Consider the following 23,114-nt stretch of genomic DNA (forward strand, 5'->3'; position numbering starts at 1 on the left):
CTTTGAGCTCCCTTTGATTCATCTACGATCGTTCGCCAAATACATATAAAACCAAAGTCGATCTCTCGAAGCAATCAATGATTACCGACATTGTCACTACGACGTACGCGTACCTATCATGTAATGCTTTCCAGGGCGTATAAAATTATCATCGATTCTATTATGGTTAACAATATTTGTCCGAATGAATTTATGAAGAACAATGTTCAGCTCTATTTACTGTTTTCGGGGAGGGATCACAATCGAGGCGATGTTTCGTAAGAGATACTTTTACCTTAATCGAAGATTGCCGAAGAAAGGGAACAGAGCCGTGGAACATTTCTTAGCCGCATCGTTCCGATCACGTCGCGTCGGTATCGCGAACGCCAATTCATAGGCTCCCTTATCATAGATCTGCCGAGATTGTGGAAGAAAGAATGCGGCGACGGCGGAAGCGTATCTACTTGATAATGTACAGTGATCCGCATGTATGTATGAGAAAACTACGCCTCTCAAGGGACGAGTCGAGGGTAGGAAAAAAACAGGAAGGAACGGCAAAGGCGGAAGAGCTGCTAAGAGATACGTCAAAGAGGAAAATGGAGGGGGGAGGAGAAGAGCTCTTGATCTTTCGAGGCAATTAAATGAATTTCCACTCGGCTGGAATGGCAAACGTTTAGACGGTTCTACGTAAGATATTCCAGCGAGCTCTCACAGATATCAGAGAGGTAATATCGAGAAGGAGAAGAGGCGTAGTTTGTGGGCTAGAAGTAATACACGAGAACCTACCAGTCTGCTAGCATACTTGCTTGTCTGTCTCTCCTGGCCGTTCGGTAGACGATCTCTCGTCTGTCTGCGTGTGCCGTATGTCGCCGGTCTTGAATCGATTCCGAAACTAACAATGCATGACTAATAGTAGGAACCCCCGGCGCCCCTGCCGCTACCTTGCGCTCCCTTTTTAACATGCGTCGCTCGAATCTATCATCTTTCCGGTCCTAGACCACCCGTGAAACACACATTTCGTCGCGTTCACGCAGTTCTCGGCTTCTGTCGGCGTCGCGGCATCGCGCCCCGACGCGACGTTCAGAAGGAGAAGCTTTCCGGCCGGGGAATCACGATAAATATAAATCGGACCGAATGCTATGCGTACTATCCTCTGGCAGCGGCAACGAGTGAAACGAATGCACTCGTGGCACGCCGAGGTTCGCGTGCTTTACAGGAAGAAGGTCAGCGACTTGGACGATGCGACGGCCTTTGAACCCCGGCGAAAGACAGGACCGAAAACCTTTAACCCCCTTGCGGCAAGGGAAGAGGTGATCTGCGACGCGTGGCTCCTAATGGAATCAGGTCGGATTGCCGATGTGATTTAGGTTTCGTTACGTTCGATCGCTGTGAATTTTATGTGCGTTTATCATGAAAACGAGACAGTCCTTAAAACCGTGAATACGAATCAATTTTAAGATATTTATTTGTTATTTCGAACTTGTCAAGATTATTAAATTCCTTTAGACTATTCCTTATTTTGCACAAACATCTGTCTCGTCTAGTGATGATAAAATCCAGGTAGCGGTTTTATATACATATTCCTCGTATAAATTATATTGTTCTACGAATATTAACTGTTCTATGAAAATTCTTTAAAATAATTTTAATTTTCGAATTGTTTTCTCATCATTAATTTGCTGTTCAAAAGGTATAGAAACTTCTAATGCTTTTATTCCAAAATTTCTCCTACAATTATTATCTATAAAGCGATAAACGCGCCACACAGTATGAAGTCAGTTAACGCTGAATTCATTTTATATATGCGTCCATATTTCAATCACACGATGCACAAATATTTTCATTTATATTATTCATTCATTTGTATTATATTTTCATTTCATTGTTGAGACAAAATTGACGTTATACGATTCTCTCGTTGCAGTAGCTATTCTACATGCATAAAAAATGAAACGGTTTCGAATTTAATAAAGTTTATACGATCAGTCGTGCATGGCGAACAATGGGTTGAATGTATAAAGTGTTGCCGATGGATCTACGAAGACCGCGGCGTTGGTGAAACAAATTTTATGCGCTCAGCGTGTGAGAAAAGGCTAAGAAAAATTAGTTTCCTAAAAAAACGTCGGACCAGATGACAAAACCCATTTTTCAAATTTGTAAAGTTGCATGCGTTTTCCCTTTATTACGAAAAAGCGGATTTTTCTCCTGTATTTTCCAGTGGATTATAAAAGCATACCTATTTTAGTTTTTAAATACGCGTGTACTTTTAACCTTTTACGGTCGAGTGGCGACCCTAAGGCGTCGCTAAAAACGATCCTGTCACGTTTCGAAATCATTTCTGTCAAATTTACTTATATTTAGAAAATTGTTAAGAGCTGCTAACTGTTGCACGAGTTACAAAATTCAATTCCATAATGTATAAAATGCTCCAGGTTATATGCAATAGAAACACTGTATTTCTGAACAAATATTTTGGATTTCCAGTTGAAATAGCTCCGACTACAATGGTTAATAAGTGTTTTTAATTGAAGATTGCGATTTGAAAGAACACGAGCCTCGTGCCTGGCACCTTCACCTTACAATTCGTGTTGAAGGAATGCAGCAGAGCGATTTCCAAGTTAAAGAATCGTCGAAGCCTATAAATTTCGCGGAAACCGAGATATCGCGGAGATCCTGTTACAACGAACGGAACGTTTTGTTCCGCGGGACGCTTTTGCACGCGAATACGTCGTTTCGTATTTTAGTCTCGCGTTAACGGACGCGACAGGTGTAGGAGGGTAAGAGAAAGGGAAGAGAGACACCATGATGACGATGACGCCGATAGCAGTAGCAGTGGCTGCGACAGTAGCAGCTGTTAACTATGTTTTTCGTGTCCGGTGCCGTGAAACGCGTCGCGTCGCGTCGCGTCGCGCAGCACCGCGTCACCTCCCTCTCCCCTCTCGACGAATACACCAACACGATTTTCTGATCCCCGTCACGGAAATACGACACTGTCGTTGCCCGGTGAATCCCGCGAGAATCTAAAGTTACTATGACCGACCCGATGGAAACAGTCGCGGTGCCTTTCTTCCTAGTCCCGTGAAATCCGCGCGAAAGTTCTCCGCCATTCCCGTGTCATCCTTCGCCCACTGTCATAATTCCTAGATTTGTGAAAGCAACGGCGCCTAAGTATCCGAGTACAACAATATCCGAACATTAGCCACGCAGAGTACCGTTGTCCGATAGAAGCCCTTAGCATTGTATACGTGGACGCCTCGGGAGCCAATTAGAGAAAATTCGTCAACCTTAAAATTTAAGTAAACAAGGATTTTGCAAATTAGCTCGAGAAATATAACAACGACGCTAGTAATGCCTGACATAATTTTGTTTACAAGATGGCACGCAAATAAAGCGAGCCAGAGGAGAAAGGAGGGAAAAATGAATGTCTTTTTAGGAATATCAATTCCATCTATTATTATGAAAAAATCGACTAGATTGATTTATCGTCCATAAGGTCCTATTATAAAGACGCGTTTGCACTACGTAAAACTGATTTTAAACGAAAATCGTAGAAGAATTTATATAATTCTATAACTTGAACGATACAGGAGCCACGAATATATTTAACGCGGTGAATCTCGAATATATCCACCCCCCAAAAATGGAAACCGAAAAATTAGAAATCAATCATTTTGTTGTTTAAGGATTCTAAGAACACTTGATTCTTGCAAGTATACCGTAATAAAAATTAATACCTAATCTTAGTCTCTAATGAATCGAGTAAACCGAATTTACTATTTGAAAAATGGCCATTCTATTATCCAAGAGAATCCTTTACTTTTACTGAATTGTCTTGTTTTTTTTTTTGTATTATCGTGAACAATTTAATTTTATTACAAACCTAAATAATTTAAACTCTAGGAGAGACGTTCATTAAATTAACGAGTTTACAAATGTGTATCGACATGTAATCGACAGAAACTTTTCGCACATCGATTACGACCGATGTAAAACATTCGCTGAACTTTTCTATACAGGTTTTTGTTCGTCATTAATAAACGATGCGCGCAATCGTTTGAAAAATTCCTATTCGATAATTTTTATTTGAAAGTTATTTATGCAGTCGTAAACTTTATAGTTAGAAATATTAATTAGCCGTCTTCAAAATACGGAGTTTCTCGTTCCCCTTATTACGCAATTAAATATATTATTAGATGGAAGTATAAGCATCATGGAAAACGTTCGCGTGATAACACCGAACACGTAATAAAATGTTATGAATTATGTTATAAATTTCTGAGCTCTTAATGAGTTGAGTAAGCCTGAATCGCTGCTTGACAGCTATTAGGAGGCACGCTGTAAGAGGAACATATGGGAGCATAAGAAGTTCGATCTTTGCATGCAGCGTGCAGTCTAATAACCGTCACTTAGCGATTTAGGCTTACTTCACTGCTGAGCGACTCACGAATTTACAATATAATTTATAACACTTCGGAATAATAAGTGACTCGAGAATGGTATCTCGTGGGATTCGTTTAAAGAAACGCCAACGTGTCGTATAAAACAGTTATAAGTAAGCATCGTTTGATAATATGAATTTTCGTATGCAATTTCCCTCGTCGTTCGACCTACAAAAAATTAGTTTGCGTCATACCTATATTCTCTTCCGTACCAGTTAACATTTGCAACTACACGCTTTCAACCGACTAAACTTTTTATGAAATATTTCAGCATCGCGAGATAGAGGAAACATTCTCCATAATTAAATGAAATCGTCCCGACAGGCAATAACAAGATATGTACGTAGCTTCTCTCGTCTATCTACAGAGTGATCAAAATAACGTGGTCGCTGTAAACATATTACTTGTTTTGAATAATACGAGCACATATCGCAGTGAAATATTTTTTAGTACGAATGAACAAATGTTGTGATCGTATCAGGTCGTTGCTAAATATTTTCTATTCAATTTCACGCAAAGGTGATGACATTATTATGTCATATTATGTCATTGGATAGTTCTTAACCTCAGCTGTTATATAGCAATGAGAAAAAATATAAATTTTTATTTAGACAAGCATCTCGATGGAATTAAAATCGCGAAAAATGCTCAGACATTTTCTCCATATTATCCAAAACATTAAAGTACTCGAAGTGATCAATACTCTCTGAATTTCATGTACTTATGATAAAAACAGTTAAGAGCTATTTATAAAAGGTTGACATCTGTCACTTGCAATTGATACAGAACATTTTTATTTTGTCTAAAGATCCGCAGTCTAGTGACCAAATTATTCAGTTGAGCACATTGTACGTATAAAAATTCAAAGAAATCTGTAGTCAAAAATGCTGAAATGATCTAGCTAACTTTAATAATTTTCATCGTGGAGAAGTCACTTCGTCACTAAATTAAATTAAACTAAATTACTGAGCTAAGTTAAATGAAATTTTCAAGTTTTAAATTTTCTAAGTTAAATTAAATTTTCTAAGTTAAATTAAATTTTCAAAACCGTTCTGTTTTCACTGCACGTGTTACCAGGCATAGATTTAATAAAAAATGTAACGTTGAAATATATTTTTGACTTGACAATATTGAGAAGAACCCAATAATAACCTAATCTAACATGAAACGACGAAACAACCCTAAAATTATTTTGGCCATAGAAAGTGGATTCCCGAAGCACTGTAGACGCATGCGAATCGGCACGAAAGGAAGAAAAGGGAGGAAAGCGCGTCGATCGGCGTTAGTGTCCGTATATCTATCAGCCGGCGGGTCACTGGCGAGAGGTAACGAGCGAAGAGGGAAGAAAGAAGAAAGAAAGTCGAATCGTCGCCGGAACGTGACGGACCGATAAAACAGTCACACTCGGCTCGGCTCCGGTCCGCTTTGCTCGGGCTCGGCTCCGCTCGGCGCGGCGCGGCGAGACTTTTCGACGGGGATCCCGCGACATCTGCCACCGAGAAATGGCTGGCACCCGATGTCGTTCTCCGGCGAGCGTAAAACGCTTGACAGTTAAATTAATTGAAAGTTTTAAGGTAATTGGAATCGATAACGGTGAGGTGAGTAAGAGCTACCGACCTCCGGACGCACTGGTCCGACTCGAAGGAAGGGTTCGTCGCCGAGTGCCGCATTTCACGGCTAGGGAAGAAGATTCGTAGAACAAGCGACAGCTCTTTCTAACCCGGCGATATTCTCCTCCTTGAGCACAAACCAGCGATATTGTATAGGATCCAAAACGTAGAATGGTACGAGGTACGACGATCAAACCGACCGTCTGCTTTAATATCCTGTTCCCATCCAATTGGGCTAATTGGAATCGAACGTGGACGAATTTTCCCGAGGACTGGCAGATCGTAATGTTCTTTCTGCGTATATGATCGAAGGGGGTGCTTTAGAACCATTTAGTACCGTTATGGATCTTCCCTGGTTCGTTCTAATTACTAATATTAAACAAGGGAACGCATTAGTGTCGAAGTTGGAGTTGGTCAGCTGGGAAAACAGGGGTAGGTAAGCAGGTATAGGCGGGTAGAGGTAACCGTAGCACGCGACTACGCCTCCCTGCGCTGCTTTTCGACGATTCAAAGAACCACAGAATCTGTTAGTTGTACGCGCACATTGTTTAACAACGAGAGTGGACGAAGACGTAGTATATTCTTCCGCCTTAATTTTTCTTATGAACTATGCGTTGTATAAAAAAATGTTTCGGACGAAAGTTGTTCAATATAGAATGTTCTGAGTTTTCCAACGATAATGTGCAACATTTAATCATGCCATTTGAAAGTCTAATGAATACAGAATAAACAATTATTTACTAAACAAATTCTATAAAGTCATGTTCGACAGCGTGTTCTATACCGAAGCATGAAACATATAGTAAAAAATTGTAGCCCTCTTAAGAAATGTTATACAACCGGCACTAACTTTAGACACATCTACTGCAGATGTTTATGGAAAATGAAACCGTCGATCGTATCCGTGTATTGCTCTCGTATGGGCTTTCAGGTATCAGTTTAGTTCAATTAGTTTGAAGAAATAAAAATGAAATCGTTTACGAAAGAAGCCAATTATAGTCAACAAAATACACTATCTGCAATCAGAACGAATAAAAATAAAAGCATTTGATCAGAAAAACTCGTTATACTTTACATCGTTTTATTCTCCAACGCTTCAGAGCTCCACTTTAACGATATGTAAACGATGTTATCGACAAATCAAGTTACCGGTAACATACCGATATCATCGAAATCAATCATAGATGGTATCGATAATCGCACCTCCGACGCAACGTTCACCATCTATAAATTCTGTTGCATAAAATAATTCATTCACGGTTACGGAAATCTTTCAGCTCGCGGAACACGAGCGGAAACATTTCGGCGCGCCTAACTTCCTTATAATTTTCGAAAAGAATCACGCTCGGCGAGTTAGACCCTTGGGACTGTGGTCTATTAAAACGCGGGAGATTTTCGCGGAGAAATCGGTCCCGCGATAGCCTCGTAAAAGTTTCGGCAATTTAGTTTTGCAAACACCGGCTTCGCTTTGGCCGCGCTAAATGGGTGTGTAAATAGGCAGTACGTGAACGATAACGGACGCGGAAGGTTCGCGAACGATTCCCCGGGGCTCTCGATGAGTGTATAAGCGAAACTTGTACGTAGAGGAGGCGCGAACCAATATTACCCCGAAGAAATATTAGCAATAAACCATCGCATTATATACACCGGGCTTTGTCCGACCGCGCCACTCCGTTTCTGTGCCACTCTCCGTTCTGCGCCACGCCACGCTATGCCGTGCTATGCCATGCCACGCTATGCCACGCTACGCCACGTTATACCACGCTATGCCACGCCATACCACGCCATACCGCGCCACACCGCACCGCGCCACGCGGCCAACCATCCCGCCGCCGCACCGCGCCGACTTCTCTATAACAGAGTCTGGCTCTCGTTTCTTGCGTCGCGCCGCCGCGCCGCGCCGCGCCGTTTCGGTGGCCAGAAGCGCGGCTCTCCTTACGCTCCACCGATGAAATAAAGGCTCATTTTTCGGCCCCGGAATAAAAGGGGAACCGGCTATTGCCGTTTCGTATGTCTATTGTCCTCCTTTAACGTTCAAGTATCGTCCGGGCGAAAGCTAGATTAATTTGCTCCACGGAAGAAACTCATAGCCTAAAATCGGAGCCATTCTTTCCCCGCTATCGGGGAAGGAATAGCTAAGGGGCCGAAGTAACGATCCTCCTGGTTCTATATTATCCTTCTTGGGTAATCGTGCGAATTACATGCACTTAAGCCCCGAGATATTACGCTATCACGCGAGTTAACTCAATTTTTGCACTACTTCGACCACTTTCGGCAATGTTACCAATGAATACAGAGCACATCTAGCTATATTTCATGTAACGTTAGTAGAACTATTATTTCAGATAACGTGTTATTTTACTTTAGAATTATTATGTAAGGATTATTTCAGACAATCGTAATTATTTGCTCCTAGTCTGGCGTATTTGACAACCTCGCTGACAATTCCGCAAGCTAAAAAGACAAATCTGACTATGTCGAATGATTATCCGATAATGAAACACATTTTTTAGACGAATAGCATCACTTGTGTTTTGGGTCAGTGAAGCGATTAGTTTTCCTCGCGACAGTATTAAACGTACCTCTATAGCTTTTTTCATTTTTTACAGCTAAACGCCTTAGAAAAATTCAATTTTTTCGAGTATAGCAAAATGAGAATGAATTTTGAAAAATAATAAAAAATTGGAGTCGCCCATACGCAACCGACGCGATACTCAACGTGTTAAAGAACCGCCGGCGAAGTTAGATATGAACAAAGCCTAATTGGAATAAATTTAAATTCCTGATTTGACGATTAACACACTACATTCGAAGCTTAACCAACGCGATACAGATTCGCATTTGACCGCGATGGTCTAGTGTTTTTTTTTCGCTTTCTAACGCTCTATCGATTCTCAATGTGTAATATTTGTCGTCTGTTCGCTGAGTCGTTGAGTGTTGGTCGTCGAATGTTCTAATTGGTTCGTAAGTGTGCCTGAAATCGTCTTAGTTGGAGGAGTGGTTAACCGTCTGTGGAACTAACGTCTTATTACCTCGTGTTGTCAATGTCGTAATTTATTCGTGAAGAGTCTTCGTTTAGGTCTGTCTCAAGTGATGTTCGCATGTTTGGATCGTGATTGAGGCCTTGTTGGGCCTCAACGGAATTTGCAATACTTGATCCACAGGCTGGCTTGACGGAGATGCCCGATCAAATTTTGCTTCGCATATACATATAGAAATTTGCATGTTCGAGCGTCAAGCAAAGTCCGTTTTTGCATTTGAAATCGTTCGAAATCTACCGATGTGAAAGTGTTCCACTGGAAAATTGTAAAAACTGCACGATATACTTCGTTCCGCCGAAGGCTACCTCATAGATAAGCGTATGTTAATGTATGAACTACAGGCATTAGTCTTGACTGGAATACATTTCATAAATCTGAATGCAAATCGTTAGTTTTTCATTGGAAGAAACTTTGCAAGTCCGTATGGATTGACATTGAAAGCATTAGAACTGTTAAAATTAGTACAGAATAGAGAAGATTCACATTTCAACGAAAATTCATTTACTATATTAAACTTTTCACTTAAAATCCTTAACTCAATTGTAAAGGGTCGACCTTCAAAATACATTCCCCGATTGTTTGAATCATTCATGATGTGGGAAAGATAAAAAAAATGACATAAAAAGGAAACAAACTTTCATGTATAAAAAACTACTTTCAAAGCTATTTACGGACATGTCTATAAATATTGTATAGTATTTCTGAAGGGTTGGATGGCCCAAACCGTATTTTAGACCTGCACGTAACCTTTTCAATTCTCACCATATTGCACTCAAATTTATTGACTTCGCTTATCTGTAGTTAATAAATTTTCACTTTTCTATTTTCATATTAACACGTCAAGTGCATTTAACCAATGAAACCAGAATTAGGAAGTTAACATTAACCAGAGGATATATTAATTTCACTGTTTGTATTGCAAAAATCCTAGCTACGTTCGGTTTGTCCAGTACATTAAAACGAAAATGAATTTTAAATCCTAAAGAAGAATTATAGTCGTTTTCATGAACACCGTACGAGAACTAAATGGTGTTCACTCTGACCTTGTACTCGGAACGTGCCAATATATTTGGTTGAAATATTGATTTCGTTAGACCAAACGTAATCTGTTAACAAAACACCGCTATCAGACTAATTCATCGTATTTAAACTAGTACCAGAGTTTCGAGCAAGTATCCTGATCGAGTACAAACGAGTGTACGTCGGGAAAACGTGAATGCAGAGACCGAGGCTACGTTTCTATGGACGATTTCTGTTCAGTTGGAGCGATTAAACGTAACGAGTGCCGCTATTGAGTAAGAACGCGTGAGGAGCAAACGAGGCAAAGAGATGGCCGAGGATCGACGGACAACGCGGCCTTTCAACCAGGTCCCAACGACATTAATAGCTTCCAGAATTAAACGACGGACTCAGCTACGTGGCTCGACTCGCGTACTGTCGTATACATCATTGTCGACGTTGACGTACGTCGTCGTCGCACGCAGTACGCGGCTCTCTATCGTCGTGGCGGCCGACAGCGAGAATAATCTAGCCGTTTAATCAGCGGATCGAATTTTATTTTCCGGGTGAAATCGACTATTGACTCGAGGAAAAAAAATCGTCCTGTTTAGACTTGGATGAACCTCGTTTATCTCTGAACAAAAAGGAACCTTTTATCTTGCCGCATAATACGTATAAATAGCGCAATAGTAGAACGTAGTTCCGTGCGATTACCGTGATTGTGACTGACCTAGAGAATATGTAGGGTGACCGATTTTAATCTACTAGTACAAATAACTCGTTAATTACACGATATATAAAAGATGTTTCCGAGAGGAATTAAATTGTTTTTTCTTTTTCAAACGGAATCGTATAATTTTGAATACATCCATCGATTTGGTTTTATCATTCTGAACAATAAATTATTGGGCCACGCATCAAAATAAATTCTTAATTTACGCTAGAAATTTTTAATTTATTTGAGTGCAAAGATTGCAAAGTGGTAGTCGTGTCAATATTGATTGCTTTAAGATGACACTGACTTTTACGAGTATTTCTGATGGAATATGTGGACACTCAAATGTTTTTTTTAGAGCGTTAAATTAAGTACATTGAAAGAATGTTGCATTTGACTTTATTTTATTACTAATTAACGCTTCAGAAGCTTCGCCATCTCGAAATATGTTGATAGAACCTTGTAATATTTGCATTTAAATGGCAAAGTGAATTAATTAGTTTATTTAAAACTGTACGGTTCTATTTAGGACAAAGTTGATCGTTATTTACTACATATTTACCACATTACATAACCTTGAAACCATGTAATTTTTATAGTAAACATTTTTTATATAACACGTGATTATCGAGGTATTTTTGGTTACAGATTAAAATCGAACACCCTTTACGTAGACAACAGTCTCTACGATTTCGTTGCAGTCCGATTGGTTGACAGCTCGCAGCTTTCGTGTCGATAGACACAGAAGGGGATAAGTAAATTACAAACTTTCTGCATTTACAGTGTACTTAAACTTAGATTAACAGCTTAACCGGTTGAGGAGTCTCGGTCAAAATCGGATCAGGACTTTTGAATGACCGAATTAAATCGCATTCGCCTAGGGAATTTTTTGTTAGGAGTCAGACGAATACTCGAGTAATTAATGCTTTCGGTGTTCACTAGAATTGCAAAGTACAATAAGAGAAATTTTTTATACAATTTTGACTACTCTACATTATTGTAGTTTGTGTCAAGACGAATTCAATAGATTCTGGCTATAGCATGAATCCTGGGATGCATACAACAAAATAGACCAAAATCTGTTAATTAATGCTATAACTAAATGTGCAGTACAGGTTTACTTTGTGTTTACAACTATTCTTTATTTAATTATTATCATTATCTATGTTACTCTGAATTATTACAAAATTCATTGAGTAGATATTCAAGTTTCGCTTGACATCTTTCTTTTCGCTGAATTTATGCAACGATAATTTTGTGTAATAACTTTATAAATTTAGCAGTTGAGGTATCTTGAAATAAAGCAATTTTCATCTTTGATCGTTTCTGTTGATTAAACTAAAATGTTTCAGTTCGAACTACAATAATATATACAATGAAGTAAGGAATGTATAATTTCACTTGAAAATATGAAAGTGACCTCGATAAAAGAATAATAATTTTGTTAAATTCAATATTTCATCATATAGTCGACAGGGAACTAGTTAACTTTCCTCGCAAACATTTCTTATCAAATTAATAGGAGTGCTCGAAAAAATGTGTGCAAAAGTTAAGGAAAACGGTACTGCAAATATGAATGGTTTCCCGAATCTGATGTACGATTCAGTTCAAGGTGAGCCTATCAGAAATAACGAAGAGACCCAGATGCTTGTCGGAGGAAATATTGACTTCGCATTAAATGAAACAGCCGCGCCCCGCTCGTAACATCTTCCTACGCCTTATCTAATCGCTTCACGTCAACGGACAATAAAGCGCCTATCTACAAACAGTCCGATTATTAACGAAAGTTTTTTTCCAATTTTTGCTGAACGGTCCTCCCTCCGTCGGTTCTAATTCGTCAAACTCGGCCTCCCGTTTTTCATATTCCCCCCCGCGTTGAGTAATTGTCGCTATTAATAACTACAAACTCGATTTCACGAATTCAATATCTCCGAAGGAGGGACTATTCGATCGGGCCGCGCCCAGCTCGTATCTTTTTTCGTTCCTTCCGTTTAATCGCAACCTCCCCTCCCACGTGTACTTCGCGACTGTTTGCTCTTCGTCACTCGGGCAAATTTATACGGCGACAGTTTTATTAAAGACGGACCCCGACGTCCCGTATTTGTTACACGGGATCGAACAAACTCGGAAAGTTTTAATAAATGTCCCCGATGCGTTTGGAAACTTCATCGGGACCACCCAAGTATCTTGCAAACTATACGAAACTACGCGAGCCCGGATGTCTCTGTAACACTTTATCTGCCCGCTGGTTTTCTGATAGTCCTTTCAGAAGCGTAGATTTCGTAAACGGATCAACTTATTTTGATAATTACAACGTAACGATGTTTCCCGACATTGTTGTTTAGAACAAAATTGTCGATTAAACAGTTAGTTATTTGTTTCGAGTATGCCAGTTAAGATAATATGAAGTCAATTAACTAGGTAACTAATAATACCAAATCCATTAAAACATCAAATATTATTTTTCATTGTGGATACCATGCAATTATGACACGAATTAACAATTTGGAGCAAATAAGGAAAATCAAAGAATTTTATATAGAATAGATTATCCGATTTCGACTCGTGAAACTGATTTGAAGAAAGAAATGCCCAATTGTCTCGAAACAAACGCAGATAATTTTGTGTCCTGCGTAACCGACCGCGGTGAAATCATTACGATACCGTAACCTGAGAGTACACAATAAAAAGAATTAAGAATCCGAGATCGAGGTCGAGAAATGATTCAGACTTCGATGCAGCTGCAAGATCGAAATGATAATAAAGGTCCGTTGATGCGACCGCATCTTTATCGATGAAGCGTAATGGACATATTCAATGGTGGTCGTATTATCCACGTCTATAGACTCGATTATACAATGGCTAATTACCTTGATACTGTCGTAGCAAGCAGTGACCCGTCCGTTCTGCACCTCGACGTTAGCTGGCGGATGAGCGAACTTGCACTCCGTGTCGGGCCTGGTGCACTTGTTGCGCTGGAACTCTCTGCAAACCTCTAGCTGCAGCCACCGGGAGTCCTTGCCGTTCAGTAGGTTATTCATGTTGACCATTGCCATACTTCCTTCCAGTCCTGGAAGACCACGAGACTCCTCCTTAGCCGGAGCACACGCTTTCGAGCGACTTTAATTTATCCTCTTCGTCCGCTGGCCTGTTCTCGGCGTAGCGTTGCCTGTTCGTTCACGTTCGCTCGCACCAGCTGATCTTGCCAAAGGATATAATTCGTTTTCGTTTATTCTGACCGGGACCCTCGATCTGCCGGCACTTGCGGGACTTTCGCCGAATTCGAATTCCGACCGTCTTTTCAATCAACGTATTCGTACAAGGGGACTCGCGTGCAGAGTTCGGCATTACTCGAATTATTTCGAATAAATACTAATCTAAGTCGAATAGTATATGATTCATTATCAGTTAATCTATCTGTTTATTTGAATAAGTTATTCGCACAGTCCTTAATTTGTATAAATTATTCACATAGTTCTTAATTCGAATGAAGTATTCGCATAGTTCTTTATTCGAATGAATTATTCGCATAGTTCTTTATTCGAATAAATTATTCGCATAATTCTTTATTCCAGTAAATCATTCGTATAATGATTGTAACATGATAGGAACGATAATGCGAATAATTGTTGACTGTATCTGTCTTTACGTAATTTTGTAAAAATATATTTATACGAATACATTCAGGATCGGTTCAATTTAAACTACTTGACAGAATTATAAAATTGCTGATGCATTTCTCTACAACCGTAGAAAGATTCTTTAGTGATCAATTTCCCATAAAATAACAAATTTTCCGATTCAACGTTTGAAATGAAATTAATTGGAAAAAGGAATGTAATACCTTATATATTATCGATTATTTATCGCGTGAATTTCTACGCGGGCAAATTCTTTTTCGAATAATATCTTATTCGGACAAATTTGTATCTAGATAAATATTTATTCGATTGGATATTTATTCCATAGCGACGAAGAAAATTCTATTCGTTATCTTTATCTCTTATCCGTCATCCAAATAAAATTCTGCCCAACTCTGCAACCGTATAACGTGATAACGCGTTACCCGTAGAGGTGCGCGACTACTCCGGATATCGTGTCGAATATTGATCGATCTTTTAAACCCGGTAGCGTTGGAATTTTACGAGTTTCTCGAAAATCGATGATCCGCTCGAAAATGCCGAGTTACTTATAAAATTCAAACGGCTCGGATACGTATACTCTATTTAACGCGTTAAGTGCCACGTAACTCGTGCGTGGATGACGAAATAATTTGCTCGCGTTTCAAAACGAATTTTGAGATAAGACCAATATAAGGATGTTGAAAAAGCAGTCAATGTTATAGAACTTAACCTCTCAATTTTAATTTGCTTGAATAAAATAGTTTAATCTTAATTTTTGAGATTGTTGACATGGCTAACAAGAAGTTAATGAAAAAAACGTTAATTAAATTAGAATGTTATATAGTACTTGATAGCACGACATACGATACTTATGTAAATATTCAAATACTTTCAAAAACTCGAACATATTCGAGTAACTTGAAAATTCAGGATTCGTTTGAACATATTCTCCCGTTCAAATACTTCGTAATCTTAGGAATGCTTGAGTATTTAGATTATTTAAGTAATTTGACTTTCTTTCGAACAGTTCTCAGATTTCGAGTAATTCAAAAAATTAGAATACCACACGCGACTCTAATAATCGGACCAAGTACCTCCTCGGTTCGTGCAACTCCAGTACTCGCGCACCTCTAGTTTCGCGTTCCACGAATTCGTGTTACACGATAATTCTACTCTTGACGTAAATTCAACGGAGAAATAATCTCACAGAAACCAGAAAAATACTTTTGCAGCGAGAATCGTTAATCACTGTTCGAATCGTTCAGAATCACGTTCTGACGTTTCAATGTAATTAGCTGCTCGTGTTCGTGTATTTTAATTTTATTATACAGAAACTTGTGTTTGCAGGAACTCGTGTTACACGGGAGTGTAACTACCGCACCACGGTACAGAACTTGTAAATTAACTCGATTCGCTGCAGAATCGAAAACAGTCGACTCTTTTTGTTAAGGTAAGTAATTTGATTTGATGCGCTTTCGAATTTATGTTTATTCCGCGTTTTATTTCGTTCGCGCATTTGGAATACGAGCTCCGAATTCGTTCACGGTTTACGCGATATACTCGTATGGTAATTGATCAAATGATTTGAAACTTTTACGGTGCGCGTTGTTTGCAAATTCTCTCCGATATCTTTTTCGTAATAATATATTACAGATGAAAAGTTTTCGTAATGTTCTCAAAAAATTCTAGAGCAATTTTCTACTTTTGTATAAAAATGAACTAGCACATTTTGAATTTCATACTTGGAAAATCAAATAATGATATCGATAGATAATGACTTCGAATACATTTGAATTACATTTGAAATTTTCCATCCATAGAAAAAAAATATAGAAATTAATCGATCAAATTTCAAACAGAACACAGTAAAAAAAAGTTGCAATGGAACAAAATACAGAATCAAATAAAATTCTTTCAACTTCGTGCACTTCAAAAGGCGTTCAAAAAAACTGTCTCTAAAAATATATAAACCGAACAGCAACTGGAAGAATTATTAGTAATTTAAAAATTAAATACTGTCTTCTTCTACTCTTAAAACGATTAAAGTCAACGCGCAAATAAATAGAGAGACCTATATAAATGATTCAAAGTTAAAATTCCGAACTTCGGGAGAGATATGGAAACATTCGGCGTGGAAAGATATACCAAATTAAAAGACTACGGTACACTTTATTTAAGTGTGAAGATAACTGATAACTAGACTGCGGATTTTGTGCAATTAAGATAAAAATTACAACGTGAAATATCAAACGGCTAAGACATCGGAACAATTTTAAGACATGCCTTTATTCCCCTCAGTTTAGTTTAATATTCAAAAGAAAGAATACACTTTTATTGAATCACTAAATTTATTGTTAAGATAATTTAGAGTGAAATTAATTCATAACGACTTTATTTTACTCGTCTTTTTACCGGTTTGACATATACAAGATTTAAATTTTAATACCGCAAAGTTTCGAAAGTGTGACTTGCTATGATTCCAACCAAATTTGATTTTACACAGAGACCCGCAGTCTACGCACATGGCTACAAGATACTAAAATATCGCGAAGCACTATAATTTCTCAAGAGAAATAATAAAAGCGTCTTTGAGGACGACAGGAAGACACGAGCGTCGCAACTCCGCAAAAGGGAATACCGAACCGGCTAACTTATGTATGCCCGAAATCCCACAAGTGCCCGGAGGATTGATACAATGATAAATGTTGGTACCTTTGGAAGATTGTCTTCGCGTAGCGTGCGATCTTATTGTTCCATGAACGTGTCTCTTGTCAAGCAGTTGGTCTTCCAGATCACTGTATCTTCCGTGTAGGCGGTGGTGGTGGCGGCGACGACGACGACGACGACGAACCGTAAAACTCGCGTAACCGTACAACGACGACGACGACGACGACGGCGGCGACGACGACGACGAAGTGAACAAAGGTAACTAGGGAGTGAATAAACTCGCGTGGATCAGACCCGTCGTATTCTTCTTGAACTTGCCTACTATTCGTTGTCGCGTATATTATCGAACACCGTGTTTAAAGGCTCGGGATTGTCGGAGACTTCTCGCCTCGCGATTCTAAACTATTCTTAGACCGTGCGATATCACCGTTGTTATCGGCTGCTCGCTCTTTATCGCACGCAGAGTTTGCGTTATCGACCGGAGCGGTTAGTCGCTACAAAGAGACAGTGCAGCTTAGCTTTGCCGAGTTAGCGGTTAGCTAGACAGCGAAGACAGTGAGAAAGAGAAAGAGTAGCCGGTGTCGTTTCTGCCCTCCGTGTATTTTTTGTTTGTTTTTTTTTTGTTTATCACTGATTCCTTTCTTCCCTTCTACTTCCAGCGTTAACGGTCTCGGACTTGGATGACGATGTTCACACCGTGGCAGCGCAGGCGTTCGAGCAAGATTACAGCAATTGCGATTGACGGAAGAGGAACGTGCTTCTCCTCGGAGAACTGGGAGAATTTCACCGAGAAAGAAAGCGAAGAGGTAAAGAGGCGTTCTATCGACAGCGATTAGGCTCTTGCTTCGATACTGCTTTTTCTTTTTGCTTTGCTTTGCTCTTTATTGTTTTTTATTTAGGCGATGCTTGCGGCTTCCGTTGACCAAGGAGATCGTGGATCCTTCCTGATTCCCTTTACCGATCTCTCGATCTTCCTTTATCCAGCGGCACACTGTTATCTTCTCGCAATGCACGTCGTAGGAGCTTTAGAAGGCGCGTAGTAGCAACCAGAGCGTAGTAGTTTTTTGGGCAAAGCTTGAAAGCCTTTCAAAGCTAAACGTCGACCACGGGGAGCGTTGTGTACGTATATACGTGTATCTGTAATCTGTGTACGTGTGTCTAATGTATGGTGCTCTCTAGGCGCAAATTTGTTTTCTTTGATCGATATATAGAGCTGGCTGTTGCTGGCTGCCTTTTATTACGTAGAGACGGATCTCTGCGCGCGTCTATATGTATGTACGTGTAGTGGTAGGTCTGTATGCACGTATGCACGTGTGTGTGTTTGTGTGTTTCGAAAAGCCGGTCGTGGTGTCCTTAAAGCCGGTTCTGAAGCGTGTGTTCTCGTGTGTAGTGTCTACTGGACCAGGAAGTAGAGGACTAAAGACTCCGTCGTGAAGGTAGAGAACGGATCTAGAAAGGAGTTCTCGAATGTTGGAAAGCTGAGCCTAGCTATCCTTCGACGGGCCACGGGGGGGATGGAAGTAGACGACGACGAAGAAGAAGGGATAGACCGTTGTTCCCCTGAAGAAGGAGCCGAAGAAGGAGGCTGGTAAAGAGAGTAAGCAAGGCGGTAGGCGACAAAGCGGGTAAAAAGGCAAGGGTAGAAAGGTCCGGTTCTACGTTTGGGTCGTGAATTCTCGGGGTCGGGCCGGGTCGTTGCGGATTGGACGAAGGAGGAACGGGAGGAGACGCGGAGACGGTAAAAGAGAAAGACAGAAAGAGGGGGAGGTTCGGTGGGGGGAAGGGGGATTGCGAGTTAGCGAGTGACGTTGCGTTTCCGTTCCTCGGATTTACGTCATTTATTCGGCGCACTCCTGGTTCCTCCCGCGGTCGAACTCCGGATTCTGCTGTTCTGGAAACATACCAAAAGCGAAAACTCGCGTTACTGCGGATGCAAAGGCTTAAAATGCTTCTTGTTTTCGGGGCGGGGGGCGCGGGGCACGGGGCACGGGGCACGGGGCATGGGCCACGCGGCAGAGGGCAGAGAGATACAGAATGAGAGAAAGAGAGAAAGAGAAAGAGAGAGAGAGAGCGGGGGGAGGGGGGAGGGTAGAGGGAGATGCTGTAGGGAACAGGGAGAGGGCTTTAAGGGGAGGAGAACGGAGGGGATTTGTTGGAAGGGGCCTGTTCGTTGGTGGGCTTAGGAGGTGGGGCGTTGGCTCGATGAGAGGTTTTAGCCCCAAGATAGATAGAGAAAGACAGATCGAGAGCTGGTTGGAAGTGTAAATGGGAATGATCTTAGACCATATATACTGCTAGACACGGCTTGTGTATCGTACGTGTATAGAAAATCCAACGATCCAGTGAAGCAAAGATAACAGGCCACATGTGACGTCAGATGATGGAATAAGATAATTTTAAAATGCCTGACACGGCAGACCGACAGTGTCTAACCCATTAGTATTTCTTAACTAATAATGCTAAATGTATAATTTCAAGTGTATAATTCGGATAAACATTGCAAAATTAGAATTTCCAAAATATGTTATAATAAATACTACTTAAAATTGTAAAAGGTACAACTTGAGCAAAATAAGGATAATTTCAAAAGAATATACGTACACAACTATTTTTAAATTGATTTACGTATTGAAATTCCGCTATGTCCTTTTACGTACGTCACACTAGCATAGCTTATACATCTTGGTCATATGCGACGTCACGTAGATGGTTTATCTTTGCTTCAACGTAATTATCCGAAGCCATGTCTATAGGTATATATGGTTCAAGGGAATGATCAAGCAAAGGCCGCGAACGGGCAAAGGTATAGTAGAAAACAAGCGCAGGACTACCAATGCAAGCACGCTTAATCGAGTAAATTAAGGCGTCCCGTTCTGGCGTCGAGAATGCACAATCCTTAACCGAGCATATTGCACACTCCCCGTCGGGATATTCAAACTGGAAATCACCTCGGTCTCTTCCTTAAAAAAAAAATCATTGTCTCCGGAGAATATGTCATTCGTATCGAATAATCTCTTTCAATCATTTCTCGACCGCGACAAATAACACTGGCCTAGAAAATTTTGCTCACTTTTTGTTATCCAAGCTGTAATGTGTGATCTCAATAGTATTTTTTATGCTGAACACAAATATGCAATCCATTTTTCCTATCACGTAAACTTTTTCAGTTAACGCGCAGTTCAATATTCAATAATTGCAGTAATCATGTATACAGAAGATATAAAATGTGCTACTTGTTGATTTTCTGAAATATTTGGCTCCCGAAGCTTCCCGTTTGAACGCCCAACAGTAATAAGCCAGTGTATTAACACTCGATGTGCAAACAAATATTAAATTCCATTTGAAACAGCGAGTTTCGGTGATTCGGAGCGGAATTACATAAAAGAAATTGTACGTGAAAGGAAACAAACGAATTCCGGATTCGTATTCAGTGAAAAGAATACATGAGAATCAGTGTGAGTGTTCGTCGCAACAAAGATCGTGTTTACCAGTGCAATTGGGTAAAGTATCGAGAACGAAGCGTTTAGCTTACTATACTAGCAGTACATCATTGGGTATTGTATTACTGATGCGATTTAGAAAATAAATACGACGGTATATTCCTATGTTATTTTATACTTTTTTTTTTTTGTACAAACCCATTACACATTTGTAACTCCACAAAAGTTGAACAATGCCCACCCTCTTGAGTGTTAACTCGAAAAATTTCGCATTCCATTCGCAAGTCAGAAACGCTGTAGAAATCACTGTTGATCTTACTATGGTTTGTGTTAACCATAGTCTACAAGGATAAATTGTATTCTTGCATAAGAATATCATCGTACTCTTTACGGTCGACAAAATTGGAATGTAAATTCATGTATAAAGTTATATGAAGGTTATATGAAGGCTATGTCAAGGGTCAGGCTCGTGATAGTAAGTTTTGGCCTGAATACCTGGCCACGGATCTCATACGTGCTTATAGCGTAAAGTTTCTTTTCAATACACAGTACCAGCTCATTCAAAGGGGGCCACCTACAGTGCTGTGAGTAATTATGATATACAGGAATCTATACCTCCACAATTCTCATTTTTATTATTCCTAATACAAAAATATACAAGTACGATGTTTTGTCAGAATTTTGTTTCAATATCGCTAAAAATATGAAAGTTCCTTCGAGTCAATAATTATTTGCAGCGCTGATGTACACGGGAACCAATGCAACTGATATAGTTCGACTTTTAGACTGGTAAAATGGGTTCTTCTTTTATAACAATCTTCGGGTGCAAACATAATACGTACAAACCAGCGAATCAATTACCGCGGAACGTCCAAGCGAAAACTTCTTCGCGTTTCTGCATTGAATAGCTCGCGAGATGAAAGTTCCATATCGAAAACTGCAAATCCCCGGTTATCTGAGACCGAGCGTAGCTGCCACGTTTCTGAAATATCCGCGGGACGGAGTATTTATCGCGCACGAAATCCTATCGCGAGTTCGTGAAGCATATAATTCCAGCTGATATCATACATTAACCGGTGAAAAACTGCGCCCCCAGCCCCCTCCTTTCTGCACGTCTCTCGCCGTGAAAAGTCCACGGGAAAAAATACCAGTACGAGCCCGGTGTGCACGTACACACGGCCGTGAATAAGTATGCACTTTTATGTACGAGCCAGAGACAGTTAAGGCAAAGAAAAAGAAAAGCTGAAGAGTACTGAGGCGGAGGGAGTCAGAGGAATAGGCGGGCGGGGGTGGAGGTGGAAGAGGAAGAGTGCAGCGTAGTACAATTTTCCGTCGCGCAAGTAAGCCGCTTACGAAAAGCGGACCCGAGGCGGTCGACTCGTTTCTCATGTTACCCGACAAGAGTTATGGGGACGTATGTGCGCGTTCAACGCACTAGAAAATACCAGAAAGAAAAACGTTTTCAGTCGAAACGTTTGTTTTCCCGGGGATTTCTCGAACGGCGGGAAAAATCGACAACACTGGACTGACCGTCGCTGTGTGTCGAACGAAAGTCACCGAGCAGAGGTCTCGAGAAACGAAAAGTCGAGAAGGAAAAGTGTTCCGGGCTGTGCAGCGGAATCTTTGCTAACAAACTGGACATGTTCGCGCGAATTTATAGCGTTAGAAACTGACTTGCGATCAGGAAAATTACGCTTTTCTCGATGAAGCGGACGGTCTAAAGACAGCGAAGGTCAATATAAACAATCTTGAATAAAATGAGCCGTTTATTAAAATTGCCTTAATATTTTACAATAGCGAAATTTGGTAAAATTGTTAGTGAACTCTTTTTTTATTAGTTTCAGTTATCCAAATATTTGATTTTAAAAGGGAAATAAAAAATGTCGACTTGAAATGTGTTAGGTATGTTTAAAAGCGTGTAAATAATGATTAGGTTCGAAGGGATATCATTTTTCAACCAATTGTTAGGAACATTTTCTAATTTAACACAAATAATGGGAATCTAGCCTGGAATCGAATAACGTCACACGACTTTCATCTTTTGGGAACGCGTTGCAAGTATGTATACCGTTCCGTCTTCAAGATGCAATATAAAATAGGTCTGCGTGTCACGAGGTTCGGACAGTGGTACTCATTGTCAGTGTCGCGTCGCGATGCTCGGCACAATGATAAGAATAAATGAGCCACTTGGAAGCGAAATTGATCGAATCCACATCCAATGTATCGTAAATTTATCAATTTCATTACATGAAGATAATGTAGGCATTCAAGTTACCGGTAAACAAATGAATCAATATGCAGTTTGATGAAGAGGTATCAGAAGACCGGATATCAAATGGTTTCACTTTCAACATGTATTGTCACTTAAACTTCTGATCAACGAATTTGTTTACATGATTTTGTTATAAATACGTAAATACTACATTCTACAGCTCATTTAATGCATATACTTAGACTTTTACAAATTATAATATGCGGCGTTTTTCTTTCACAGATATATATGTATGAATGTGCGTCAGGATGTACATATAAACTATCATATAATGAGTAAATGAAATCTTAACTCATCGGATAGTGTTATCCTTATCTAATCGTGCACAC

The 23,114-nt window shown here is 39.9% G+C and overlaps 1 protein-coding gene across 2 annotated transcripts in view; it reads right to left on the reverse strand.

Annotated features, from left to right (window-relative positions):
• Positions 1-23,114, reverse strand: part of LOC144467780 (protein muscleblind-like) — a 337,354-nt gene that overhangs the window by 291,752 nt on the left and 22,488 nt on the right. For both annotated transcript variants that reach the window (XM_078176723.1, XM_078176724.1), the window contains exons 3-4: positions 17,119-18,964; positions 13,654-13,979 (exon numbers count right to left, since the gene is read on the reverse strand). In XM_078176723.1, coding sequence (XP_078032849.1) covers positions 13,654-13,839 — 186 coding nt within the window. In that variant the 5' untranslated portion in view covers positions 13,840-13,979; positions 17,119-18,964. The remainder of the gene's footprint in view (positions 1-13,653; positions 13,980-17,118; positions 18,965-23,114) is intronic.

Source organism: Augochlora pura, chromosome 3 (assembly GCF_028453695.1).
Source record: "Augochlora pura isolate Apur16 chromosome 3, APUR_v2.2.1, whole genome shotgun sequence".
Taxonomy (NCBI): Eukaryota; Metazoa; Arthropoda; class Insecta; order Hymenoptera; family Halictidae; genus Augochlora; species Augochlora pura.